General features: G+C 34.5%; 1 protein-coding gene across 1 annotated transcript; it reads right to left on the minus strand.

Moving 5' to 3' along the window:
• Window positions 1–6698: 6698 nt before the first annotated feature.
• Window positions 6699–10310, minus strand: aifm2 (apoptosis inducing factor mitochondria associated 2). The gene is made up of 8 exons (XM_059566690.1): window positions 10123–10310; window positions 9928–10043; window positions 9724–9843; window positions 9503–9595; window positions 9316–9424; window positions 8116–8268; window positions 7164–7364; window positions 6699–7015 (listed from the first exon to the last, which is right to left on the minus strand). The coding sequence occupies exons 1-8, from the start codon at window positions 10295–10297 to the stop codon at window positions 6861–6863; spliced, it is 1122 nt and encodes a 373-aa protein (XP_059422673.1). The 5' UTR covers window positions 10298–10310; the 3' UTR covers window positions 6699–6860.
• Between the last annotated feature and the right edge of the window lie 4492 nt (window positions 10311–14802).

Here is a 14802-nt window from a genome sequence, read left to right on the forward strand (position 1 = left end):
AGGAAGTGGATTGGTATCTTTTTTCCTCTCCAACAGGACAGTAAATTGATCTAACAAAGTCTCCAGTTCTGGGTCATCCTGCTTGAGGAATGAGTTTTCAATATTTGCATTCGAAATGTCTATCTGTAGACGGTCTCCTGCATTAAGAAGCTGTAGTTTATCATGGAGAGTATTCAGTGCACATACAGTAAGAAGTTTTATCCCTCCAAGAAAAAATGCTCTCTTTTCTCAAAGTGACCTCAAAAATACATTTTGTAAAACACTTTTTAAAACTTCATGTGCCCCAAACTACTTGTCTCAATCTGACACTGAACATAAATTTAAGATTTAAATAATTGTTTTCAGATTTTTACTGTGTGAACTGTGAGGATAGGAAGGTCAAAGTAATTTCCCATGAATTTAAAGACATGTTTTGATATTGTAAATTATAGTACATGAATGACATGAAAGTGGAGGAAAGGAGAGAGGGGTTTTTTTCATCCAATTTGAATTTTGAATTCATGTATTATGCTTTGTGGAAGAAAAACACTTAGCATACTTTAAAAGAGTACTTGTTATTTCAAAATTATACTTTTGAAAAAAAAAAATCTTAAGTATGAACTGAATGTAATGAACTGAATGTTAATTCAATTAAAATGTATTATAGTTTCATTTTAAAATAAAATTCAATTAGTTGAACTGCAGAGCTCTGTTGAGTAGAACGTAATTATATTTTACATTTTTTATATGATTAATTACAATTACTCAGGTGCTAGCAATTTGAAGCTAGCTTTGAAAGTTGTACGCGAGAATGCATGTTTTAAACCGCTTATTGTTCAGGTAAGTTAATTGGGTAAGCTAATCTAATGTGCTGCTGCACTGTAACACACACACATAGGCTACAAACAGTGGCTCGTACATCACACACACAGAATCATTCAGTAGCGCGGCGCCAAAATGTATTGTCAACACTCTGAATTTCCAATAATATTACTTAGAAACTGAAAAGTTATAATAGTGAACACACAGCTTCACTATTAGTAGAGAGATGCTGTTAGACAGAATTAATTCACACACACAATCGCCCCCCCCCCTCTAATGAATTCATATTGTAATCTGATCTAGAACGAGCATAAATCTGTGAGGAATATAATGACCCAAAGAACTGATAAAAATTAGCTGTTATAGGAGCATAGTAGCCATGCAGTGTCATATTCATAGTCATATTCCATAGTTGCACACAAGGTGTTCAAATCTTTGCACAAGGCTTATTTTTTCAATATTAGCATCATCGCCGACTAGTCGACATCGACTCAACTTACATCACATAAATGTTCTGTGTGTTAAATCAAGAGTAAAATATAGATTTTGACCACATGCAGTAATGATAATCATCTATAAAGTGATGATTTAATCTTACTCCGAATCCACACATTCAGTATTGCTAACATATGAAATGAAATTGTGAATTCATTCTAAGTACATCAGGAACTGATTGGACTGTGAAGAGCGAGTGTTATATTGTATAATGAAGATGAGTATTTGGAGAGGAAGAGTTGAAAAAAGTATAAGTGCTTTCAGCATCTTCCAGCAGTACATGCTGCTGTTTCTGTATGAAACTGATACCCTGTTACTGCATTTGTATGACCCGGCATGTTTTTGCCGAATCTGCAACTCCTGAAGGAAGCACTGAGAGGATGAGCTCTGATGGGCTGCATGCAGCATCCCATCCCACAAGAGACCATATGATCTGTGAGATACATTGAGAACAATAGTGCATTGCACTGTAGTTGATAGTCCATTACCTATCATGGTAGTCTAAAATATGTGTTTTGTTTTGTAAAATATGTGTTTTCAGTTGAGAATCGTATTTGATACATCAGACTCATATAGTATGATATAGGAGGAGAATGGAGCTACTTGAGGAGATTTATGCAGAGACCCAGACTGGGCAAAAATATGCAATTTGGTGAAGTTGCTAATATTTATATGGTCAAAAAGTAAGATGATATGCTTGTAAATCAATTAGATCTTTTAAAACAGTATAGCAGAATACTTACATAAAATGCATGTAAATATCTGTTGTCACTCTATATTTCCCAATAATATGTTTTAGTAAGATGATATATAAAAGCTTAGTTTATGGCCCAAGCTCTGGAGGTCAATATATGTAATGTAATGCAGCACAATACAATGACGATTGTAAGATGAAATAAGCATTCATCAAAAGCCTGATGTATCATCTTTATTCTCACATTTTTACATGATTTTCAACTTCTAATTGTTAGTAAGTTAGTTGTAGTTGTTATGTTTAGATATGGGGTAAGGTTAAGGGATCCATGATCATGCAGAATAAGGCATGTGCTTTATTATAAGTACTAATAAACAGCCAATATTCTAGTAATATGCATGCTAATAAGCAAGTAGTTATAAGTGAATACTGTTCCCTAATCTTAAGTGTTACAAATTGAAAGTTATAATAAAAGGTATAGGCATTTTATTTGCTAAAACAGTATTAAGTATCAGTGTAAAGGCATGATCTAGATTGTGTACAACAGGTTTTGGTCATGTTGATAATTTAGAGGCCTTAGAAATTTGCATTTGAAATATGATACAGTAGGTTTTAAAAAGTCATAGGCCTGTTTAAGCCTACGTCATACTTCACTGATCTAATTTAGTCCTCATGTGACTTTAGTGTGGCAATTTAATACTTCTACAACTAAATTCCATCAGAAATATGCGTGAGGTAAAAAAACAAACAAACAAAAAATGTTCTGGCCTAATAACTGACAAAAATATACCCTTCCTGTCCTGTGACTGCACTGATAAAAAAATGTATGAATCAATCCACTGTTGACTCTTTTTCCCTGAACTTTGAGGACAAGGTTGGGATTCTTGAAATATTTGGTTTGTTTTGTAAATTAGAGCCAGAGAGAGGGCAATTGTTAAATCAAAAAACAATTTAATCATATTAATGAGGGTTTTCTTAAGGTAATTCCAAATGTGCACCAGAATATAGTGATGTATACTGTGTACGAAAAAACATATTTAACTGAGCACAATGAGACCATTCATTACTGTCCCAGACATACCATGGGAAATGTTTCATATTTTAAAATAGTTTGCAGTGAGCCAGAGGACAACCGAAAACGTTTCTGAGGAAAAAGTGCATGATAAATGTTAGGCTAATGATTACTACAGTGTTGTAAATTAGCTAATTATAATTCATTTGAGAGCTAAGAGAATTATTGAGGGAAAAACAGATAGATGTTTGCTTGGGGGAAACCCAGGATGCTGGAGGTTATGTGATGTGTTATTCACTGTAACCAGAAGATGAGCCCATGTGTTTTAGAGAGTTCACAATGATGTCTGAATTCTTCTGACAAATTATTTCTGGTCGAGAATGACCTGCAGTTGAATGTTTACGTCCTTTACTTCCCCTCAATTCAAAGACTTGCTTTGCCTTAAAGAAATATTTCACCCAAAAACAACAAGACAAAACAAAAATAAACGTTTACTCATCCTCAGGGCCATTCAAGATGTATAGTTTGGTTCTTCATTAGAACAGATTTGAATAAATTTAGCATTACATCAGAATGCTGTCAGAATGAAGATCAAACAGCTGATAAAAACATCACAATAATCCACACCCCTCCAGTCCAGTCCATCAGTTAATGTCTTGTGAAGTAAAAAGCTTCTAATCTACTAAACAGGCATTTTAACTTTAAACCGGTGCCAAAATATTAGTTCATAGGCCCATCCCATTGTCCTTTTATATCAAAATCCAATATATTTTCACTTGTAAACAGTGCTTGATCTGTGTATACCCGATGCAGACAAGAAAAAAGTAATATTAAGGATAGAGAATTAAGGATTTGACATTAAAACATCTTGATGGATTTGTTTATTATAAACTGATCTTTTTTGCTTCCCTAGATGTTCATTGATGGACTGGAGTTGTGTGGATTACTTGTGGATCATTGTGATGTTTTTATCAGCTGTTTGGACTCTTATTCTGACGGCACCCATTCGCTGCTGAGGATCCATTGGTGAGCAAGTGATGTAATGCAAAATTTCTGAAACCTGTTCCCATGGAAAAAACTAACTTATCTACATTTCGGATAAACTTTCTAAGTAATTTTTATTTTTGGGTGAACTATTCCTTTTGGAAACTTTGTTTTGGAAAACAAAGGCACAAGGAACACAGTGGACTGTTTGAATCTGCTTACTCATTCAAGAGCATCGATTAATGCCTTTATACCTGTCTCCCTTCACAGTGAAAGAATTCAATTGTCTGTATGCTTATATCATTCATTGCTTTTAGACTGAGCAGAGACGAGACATGGTGAGGGATACACGCAAGAATGAAGAGTAGACAAGATATTATGCTGTTCACTGATGAGATTTTGAATGTTTTTTGAAGCTCTCTTGCATCTCATTTGTACATTTTATGCATTTTTATCCTATATTTCTCATGTTTTGCTGAGTCACATCAGTGCAGAATTGCATATCAACAAAAAATAAAAAATCTGAGGTATTTTGGTGCTAGGCCTGCATTTGTGTGTATATTTATTAGGAATTAAACATTCTGCAGACTCTTTTTAATAAGTAAGACTTAAATTTAGAAATGATTCATTTTACAGTATGGCAGTAAATACAGTACATTAAATGTATGGCTCTATGCTGTAAATTGAATGGTGTCATAACGCACTAATAAATAAAAAAAAAGATGTCATAACTACCAGTACTTCTAGTAAAGTATAAGCACAGTGTTATTTTCTATGCAAAATGGTTTTAGTCTTAATAGCAAAGGAACACTGATGCACAAAAACTGAAGAGGTTTGTTCTTGTGTCACAGTTTATGCTTTTAACCATATTTGATGTGCTTTGTGTATGTGTGTTGATCAATGTTTTTATGTAACTATATTCATCATATAATGTGATTGTCTCTTTTGAAGACTTGTGATATACTGTGCAGTTCATACAGATTACTTTTACTTTATAATGTTTAGATGGAATGGACTTTCAGTGGAGGACAGAAATTTCTCAAGTGTCTTTGAACATAATTTTATTTGTGTTTGGAAGATGAACAAAAGTCTTGACATGAGGGTAAACATAACATGAGTTTTGGATGGACTATCCCTTTAAAAAAAGCATGTTGAAAAAATATAAATCTGCATGGCAATGATTATCCTTAAAGGGATACTACACCCAAAAATGAAAATTCTGTCATTTACTCACCCTCATGTTGTTCCAAACCTGTAGGAGTTGTTTTCTTATGTTGAATATAAAATAAGATATTTTGAATATTACTGGTAATCAAACAGTTGGTGGTTGCCATTGACTTCCATAGTATTTTTTTTTCCTACTATGAATGTCAATGGGATCCACTGTTTTATTACCATCAATCTTTCAAAATATCTTCTTTTATGTTTAACATAAGAAAGCAACTCCTACAGGTTTTGAACGACATGATGGTGAGTAAATGACAGAATGTTTGGTTGAACTATCCCTTTAACAATAAGGATAACAAATGACAAACATGAACAAACTCATTAACAAGCATTAACAATGCTAGCTGACATTCATACTGGAGTAAGGCAACATCCCACCGGATACTGGCTGAAGATGACAACGCTGCAGCCAAACTAAAGCAACCTCTGAACTGAATCAGTGCCCGTGGGACCCAGACTCAACTCAAACAGTGGGTTGTGACTTGTGAGCTTCTCAAAGCTGGAATTTATGGCAGTATTGCCATTTAAAGACCACTTGTATCCAAGGCCAACGAGCAAAGATGTGTAACCTGATATAAAAAGCACAATACCTTGATTTCAGGACAATATATTAAGAGTTTCATGAACACTAAATGCCAACAACCTTCCCACCAGCTCCAGACATGACTGCTTCATTATGAGGAATTTTGATTGTGATTCGCAGCTCTTTCAGCTCTTTCTTGGCAGTGCAGTAACCCAGTGCACCAGGACATTTAAGAAGGAATAAAGCTGATCTGACTGGCTGTGTTCACGACTTTATGCATCTCTAGTGCAGTGCACTTATCTTGGTCTTTTCAGTAAAATAAATAAACTGCAAATTAATATTTATTATTTTAATGAACTGCCCATAAATTTTATACTAAATTGATTTTAAAAATGCTTAAACAATCCTTTTGGCCCTAAAATGATATAACCACACTATTCATATCTGATGCATGATGAAATCACGTGACAACAATGAAGTGTGCTGCTGAATCAAACAGCTTACAATTCCATAGATTACGCATTACACATTTACAAACCCGATTAGGCCACATTAATGGTTCTTCAAAATGATGTAGGCTAATTTGAGTCACTCCACTGTGTGAATCACTCAGTCAGATTCAGAAAATACATGAGTAAAGGCATACACCGTTTATAAATCATTTTAAACAAACTCACAAAGTTGGTTAAGTTACGGAGCATTTAAAAAAAAACTATATCTATTGAGTGAATCAGCGGCATTTTTTTTTTTTTTTTGATCAGGCAAGGGATTTAATTTATATTGTATGATCGCCCTCTAGTGGAAAAACACCAACAGTTCATCACGTGGTCAATGGAGGAAGACATGAACGCAAACTACTATCAATGAAGAGTAACAAGAGCAAACAAATGTATAAATATACAAAATGGTGCTTTTGATTGCTCAATAAAAGATTACAAACAATGTTATATATACGTATATATAATAATGGTTATTTGTACAATGTAAATCATCCTTCTGCTGGTCTATTTTAATTTAATTTAATTTAATTATAAGACAGCGATTAATTTAAATACTATTACGATAAATAGTGACCAAGTAAAGAAGTTTAGAGTATAATGTAATACTTTTTTGTTAACCTTGTGTTAATTTGGGGCTTTTTGGCCCATTTCCTTCCAGCTCTTCCACAGCAGCAAGCCTTGGCTCTTTCCCTTGGTGACCAGAAATTGAGGTAGTTTACAGCCATTAAACTGGCCTACTCCAGCATCCTTGCCCAAAGCAATCAGCATAGTCACATTCCCTGATTGGGAAAACAACACTGATCAATGGAAATAAAGTGGTACAAAACTGATCAAGAAAGCTGTCTGAATTGTATTGTATAATTAACATTTAAAAAAAGAGCTCACAAAGAACAGCTGAAGCTAAATCACTGGGTGATTTGTTGTTACCTGTGCGATATGAGGTTAAACATTTTCCTTTCAGACTGTTTATGATATTAGTGGCAGCAACCGCAGCATGAAGTCCAGCATGATACGCCAACTTGGGTTCACTGACATTGGTGCAGTCACCCACAGCATACACATTGTCAAAGCCTTCTACTTGCAGATGCTTGTTCACCTTCAGAGCACCACTCTCTGTCATACATGCAGCTGAAATATGAGAAAAATATATATATTTATATATATATAAATACAAAGAGAGTGAGAAAGAGAGAGTGGGTGGAGAATCAACCAGTTAAATGTGGATATATAAGGGCACTACTTTAAGTCAACAAACAAGTGTGTGATATCAAACATCATACATATAACATTCTCTAAGCTTTGCAACTGCATAAGTACCAGGGTTCTGTGCTATTAAGAAAAACATTGAGAATGCCGAAACCATTCTCATATTTGAAAATAATAAAGTACAATTAAACAGAAGTGTAGTTTTAATAACACATGATCATTCTGTATGAATTAGCCATATGTAATCATGCACACAAAATACGGTGTAGTCCAGAAAACATGCACATATACTAATAATCACTTTATGAATTTCATTTGCATATATTTTGCATATATTTTATTTAATAAAATACCAATTTTACGGACTATGAAGAATAAACTTTTTTTTTTACTTTCTTTATTAAGAATTTTGTAAAGACATTTGTCTAAATATATAACAGTAGAAATAAAAACATTAAGGGGATAAATATAATAATAATTATTATTATATAATTATTCATAAATCATGACATAAATAATTACATTTTGTCGCAAAACTAATGAAGTTCTTTCGTTGTGTGACTGTTCATTTCTTTGAGATGTAATTCAGTTAATTCAATTGGAGATGTAACCAATTATTACTAGGATTAGATATCATCTCATTACAAAAGTTATAGATATAAAAATCACTTACTCAGACTGGACCTGTATGCTTCAGAGTTGATTTTATTTCCTGTGCAGCAGATGACTAGATCAGCAGTGACCTGTTCATTTTTATTGGTCTTGATCTCCATGCCTTTCTGACACACATTCAATTCCAGCTCATCCAGGTTTGTCACTTTCCGCCCTGCATTCAGGAACATAGGAAAAATAAGAAATCAAGCACAATTAGTTATAAATTACATGCGGTCTTAAGCAGAGTGCATGTTTTTATATTTTGCATAGTCTAATCCAGATTTTCCATTTCCCCATATAAAAAAACGTAAGGAATAATGTACATAATCAGTCACTGCAATATACTGTCCACACCTTCAGGTCCCCTCAGCCACACACCCAACCATATAACATGACTACTTAATTAAATAAATCAATATGTGGACATAAAATACTGATTTCAGCTGTTAGCTGTATATTATATTAAAGCATTCATTAAGAAAAATATCCATTAAAATGTAAAATAATAATAATAATTGCATTGATATTACATTAATATTAACACTGAAGTTTTCGACAGCTGTTACCCTAAGAGTTGCATTTAAAAAAAAAACTGCTAATAGTATTTTTTATATTGGACTGCAATTAGCAACTCCAAATAATAATCATGCTGAAAGCATTCCAATTTCAGCTAATGGTTTTGTTGCTTGTGTTTAAAAATGCAACGATTGCCAGAAAAAAAGAAAGTGATGTGACCTTCAGCCAAGTATGGTGACCCATACTCAGAATTTGTGCTCTGCATTTAACCCATCCGAAATGCACACACACAGAGCAGTGAACACACACACACACTGTGAGCACACACCCGGAACAGTGGGCAGCCATTTATGCTGCGGCGCCCGGGGAGCAGTTGGGGGTTCGATGCCTTGCTCAAGGGCACCTAAGTCATGGTATTGAAGGTGGAGAGAGAACTGTACATGCACTCCCCCCACCCACAATTCCTGCCGGCCCGGGACTCGAACTCACAACCTTTCGATTGGGAGTCCGACTCTCTAACCATTAGGCCACGACTTCCCTAAACACCCAGTTTGAGACAATATGTTTTCCTTTGAGTTCAAATTGTATAAGTCAAATCATATTAATTCATATTGTTTACTGTAATTGCCTAGATATGTGACCCACATCAGGCATTAGGAATATAATGCAGATGCTAAGCAACCCCAACACGCACAATCATTACCTAGCAAAAGCTCCACCCCCTTATCCAGCAGAACCTGTTTGGCTTGTTCTTTGACAGAAGGCAAAAGATCAGGATCAGCCACCTCCTCACGCGGGTGGATCAGAATCACCTAGATGAAAAAAACATTTAAGCTCACAATTTAGAATAAGAGTGCAAAGTCTATTTTTGAGTGAATGCAGAGCTTCACCTTCTTGTCAGTAAATTCAGTCCTGATCTCAGCAGCCATTTCAACACCGGTGGTTCCACCACCAACAACTACAACAGTGTTTGCTTCCTGGATCTGAAACGTTGGATGAATCTTTAAATAGTTCTAGCTTTTAACAGTCAAGTCTGTGTTGTCAGTTAAGATCATATCACACTGTGGATATGTAACAGCTCAAAAATTGCACGACTAATAACACAACTCACCACTTTGACAAAGTCCTCATACTTCTGAATGGCTGATTGGTAGGTGTCCACAGAATTGTGTTTGCCTGGGAAATGTCCGTTTGTTCCAGTGCACAGAATGAGGTGTGAATAACGTACTTGCTGTAGATTAATATTAGCACTTATTAAAGATCACATATGCTCATATTTTGTTTACTTCTGCTGTAACATTATAATATCTCTTACCTTTCCATTGTCGAGCACAACTGTCTGCGTTTCTGAGTCTATCTGTATGACACGGCCTTGGAGGAAATTCAGTCCAAATGTCTCTTTGTATGGTATGAATGTCTGCTTCGCAAAACCTAGATGAATATACAAAAAACTGCATTGTTGTATTATTCTGTTTGTTTCATTACACTAGGCATCTTAATATTAGCATACCAGCATGAACTGAGGCACGCAGCGCTGCAACATTGTGATGAAACGCATCCAGGATGTCAATAAGCATGAAGGGCACTCCGTGATGTTTAAGGTGTTGAGCAGCTGCAATGCCACCAAAACCACCGCCAACAATCACCACATGGACATTCTCATCAATGGACACCTGACCGCCCATAATGCTTCAGTAATATTGTATTCCTGTAACGGCAAGGCTACATTCTTTTAACACCTATTACAATAATCCTTTAGATATCAAAACAGTAGAGCTGCCTAATATTTTTATGGCAACCAAAATGTTTTTCAGGATGCAATTTAGAAAGAACAACATTTATTTGTAAAAGAAACATTATAAATGTTGCTACTGTAACTTTTAATCAATTGAATGCATCCGTGAAAAGTGTCATTTTTTTTTTTACTTCTGTCAGTAAAATTTTTAAACATACACAGATACAGGTATATTCCCACACATATGCATTAGGGTTGTAAATCTTTGTGTAGCAAATTTATGTAATGCATTTTGTCACACCAGGGGCGTAGCCATCACTTCAGAAGTGACATAAATGTCAAATACACTGCTGGACAATAATCAATCATTTGTAATCTATAATTTCTAAATCTAAATTTCTGCACAGAATAAAGTAGAAAATATACTTTATAGTTTCTGCACTGCAATAAATTATATGTCAATTAGCACTGCATGATTCATAAATTTATTGTGATTTTTATCTTAACATTTCATCAGTTCATTCTGCTTTTTATTCAGCTTAGCTGCAAATAAACCTGGCATGTCACCTATGAGAGCGAGATCACTTCTCTTTCAGTGTGAAAACTTCTATATCTCATTTTCATAAAGTACAATGCTACAGTGTTTAACTTTTCCTCTCCATCAGCGAAATATGATTCTGAGAGAAAACGCCCCTGATGTCTTTTTGCATGTCTAAAGCAACGAATGCTACTTTCATGCATCTGATTATCAAATACACCTCGCACTCTTATTTTAAGGTTGTTGTTGATGCTGTGGTTATTTTAACAGTTTCATGCGTACATTTGGTTCAACAACACTGTTAAAACACATTTATCATTCAATGGAATTGTGTGTACTGTATGCTTTAGACCAGGGGTGTCCGGTGTTGTGCCGAAAATTGATCATCTGCCGAAAACTGATTGCCGTCTGTAATCACTTTTTGGCATGTGTAAAACTGCATTTTATGGGTTTTACTGACCATATAAAAGGAATTTCAACCGGTAAAACAGACTGTATGAGGTATAATCTGTCAAAGAAAACCATTTAATGCAATCAAGTCATTTAACTCACGCAGTCCTTTTTACCTGTGTAGAAATACAGTCTATGAGAAATACCCATAAAATGCCATTTTACACTTGCCAAAAAAGTGATTACAGACTGTACTTTCTGAATTAACTGTTCTTTCTGTCTCAAATCACTTTTTGGCAAGTAGGCCTAACGTCGTCGGTAAGATGCCGAGAGCCATTGAAAACTCCAGAAAAGTACAACTACTTTACTTTAGCATTAGCCACGAGTTCTAAGGAGAGATCACACATCAGCTGCTCAAAAAATGTGTCAGTGAGACAAACTGAGCTAGAGCACAATCTTGTGACAGTCACAGGCGGTATATAGTGGAGTGTGTGAAGGAAAGATGCGAGGGCACGAACACTGTTCAAGGTCTCCATTAATTCGCTAAAATGGGCCACTCTTTGGTAAATGACTTATAAAACCATCAAATAAGCTATGCATGAGATCTAATGATATTTGTAAAAATTAGCATGGGTCTCTTAAATATGTATATATTTTTTAAATGTCAAAAGTATAACTGTTTTAAAATTATGATAGAGTATCAGTGGGTATCTTCTTGAGCTATGGCACAACATTCAGGTAAAATGGGCCAGCCGTTCAGTTAAAATGGGCCAATATAAAAAGAGAACAACAATTATAATTTCGGCTGAAATCATTTTATTTTTAACAGTAAACTGACACTATCGTCTTTAGTGTGCCATAGCAAAACAGTAAAATTTTGAAATATTTTTACTATTTAATATTGACTCCAAGCTTTTGAAGGGTATAGTGTATAATGTTACAAAAGCTTTTTATTTCATATAAATGCTGATCTTTGGATCATCAAAGAATCCTGAAAACAATTACTCAACTAAATAAAAAAAGTTTATTGAAGAGCAAATCAGAATATTAGAATGATTTCTGAAGAATCATGTGTCTAGAGTAATGATGCTGAAAATTCAGCTTTGATCACAGGAATAAATTACATTTTAAAATATATTCAAATAGAAAAGTTTTTTTTAAATGGCAATAATATTTCAACGTTTGCAAAAAAATGTAAAATCTCACTGTTCAAAAACTTTTTACTGGTAATTTGTGTGCTTGTATTTAATTTTTTTAAGACTAGATTTTGTATTTATACATATCTCGGCCTATAAAGCTATTTTCACCCTCAATTTCTATGTAAAAATGTGTATATGCAGCCCATTTTAGCTTAACCAGCCATTTCTACCTAAAATGAAATGTTTCACAAAAACTAAAATTTATTTCTTAAATGAAACGGTTTTATTTTAAATAACATGTCAAAACATTGTTCATAAACATTTGCTTTGTCGGTAAGAATATGTATAATTGCTTTAGTACCCTTATTGGTGATGAATGAAATTTACTATGTCAGGCTCACTTACCTTACAATATCTCTGACAAGCTTAATGTAACACTCTGCCCTGCCTGCCTTAAGAAACTCAGACCAATATAAATGATTGTTACATGTCAACAAGTCTTGAAGCACCAATGCAAGATGAGTTATTATGACTGACTATACACATTTTAAGAGATATGACGCTACAACCTTATTTGGCCCATTTTTACAATAAGTAAACATTAACGAGAAATGTCTTCAACATAAACAAAGTGGACTACATCGGTGTGCTCATATAATGCAATATTCATATATTTGTCTGTGACATAGCGCTATATTACAATAGAAAGTTCATACATCAGCTCTTAATCTTTTGCATGCAGCGTAAAGGTTATTTGTATACTTACCAAACAATGTGTGAAGGACTGTGCTTATGTAAGGCTCTGTACACTGTTCTTCCAGGCGGATATGTGTTCAGCTCTTTCTCTTTATGAAGGTGTATTATATCCAATGGTAGCACGCACAGTATGGTGGTGGGCGGGGCTTTTCTGACTGAGCTTCATCATAGCCAATGGTTAGCGCTCGAGTGGGCGTGTCTGTTTTGTTGCGTGAGTGGTGAAATCACTACTTTCTTTTCCTCTTACATATCACTGTTGCTCTCGAAATCTGATAACAGGTCATATTAAGAAAAAAATAAGTGAAACACAAACAAATAATGCAGATCATATTTACACAAACAAATAAATAATGCAGATCATATTTTAACGCAAATGCCGTCAAACTGCAATTATCATTGTCACCGATGATTCATCGAAACACTTCAAATAACATTGAAAGTTCAGAAGTCGAGCTGAGTCACGATGACAAACACGGACAGAATTTTCTTTAACTGTTCTATCTCATCTTTTTACTACGAATTAATTTTTAATACATTATTATTATTATTATGTAAAATCAGATTGATATTGTCTTTCAATGCAAATAAAATAAATAAAATGTTATCACGGGACAGAGTTTTGAGAAAGCACCAGCTCACTAAAAAGAGCCAACGCCGTGCCCTTTAGCCTGAATCTGGATGTCACTATTACAAAGGGAAATGATTATTATATAATTAATGAATGAACAGGCTAATTCTCATTATTGAATCACGTTTTTTGTTCCAAAATGAATTCCAAATAATTATAAAAAATTTTAGTTAGACAAATATTATTTAGACATAATATTGATAATAAATGAAAGTACATTTTAGAAAAAAATATTGCCGATTTTCGATATAAAACTAGAATAGTAAACTATTTTAAAGGATATTTTGGCGCACTTTCACAATAGACTGCGTTAAATGATTAGGTCCTTCAAAAAAACATTTTCATTATTTATTGACTCATATTGTTCCGAACTTTTTTATGGGAAATACAAAAGCAGCTGTTACAGCTGACAACCTTTCAGTCACCATCCACTTTACTGCATCTTTGACTATAGAATAAAAGTGAATGATGACTGATTCTGTCATTAGACTTAACACCCATTTTGTGTTGCACAGAAAGAAAGAAAAAACACGTTTTGAACAGCGTGCGCTTTGCTTTAATTTAAGCAGTTTATGTTTAAATGAAAATGAAAATGAAAGCTGAGCCTGTGGATTCGAATGAAGCCGTCATTGCACGTGTCTACCGATGGGTGGCGCTATAATAAAAGCCCAGTCTGAGACTTAAAAGAGCTGTGAAGATAAGAGAGACTATGCAAACAAATGTTTCTTCTTCTTATGCAAAAGTGCATCTGATTCTTTAATCTGCTCTCGTAAAGCAACTTTTAAAAGCAAGGCATAAAAATACAGTGCTCCACCTACACCGTTATGTTTATTTCCTCTTACAGTAGGCACAATAAAAGTAATGCCAGAGTATGTCTCTGGGGGTCGGGTAATGCACCAATTATGCTGGATGCCACCCGCCGTTAAACATTAAAAAGAAGAAGAAGAAGTCGTCTCTGGGGGTTCAGTAAGAGTCCCCCGCCTGACCAGCAGGGGCTGAAGGAG

This window comes from Carassius carassius, chromosome 14, assembly GCF_963082965.1.
Source record: "Carassius carassius chromosome 14, fCarCar2.1, whole genome shotgun sequence".
NCBI classification, from domain to species: domain Eukaryota; kingdom Metazoa; phylum Chordata; class Actinopteri; order Cypriniformes; family Cyprinidae; genus Carassius; species Carassius carassius.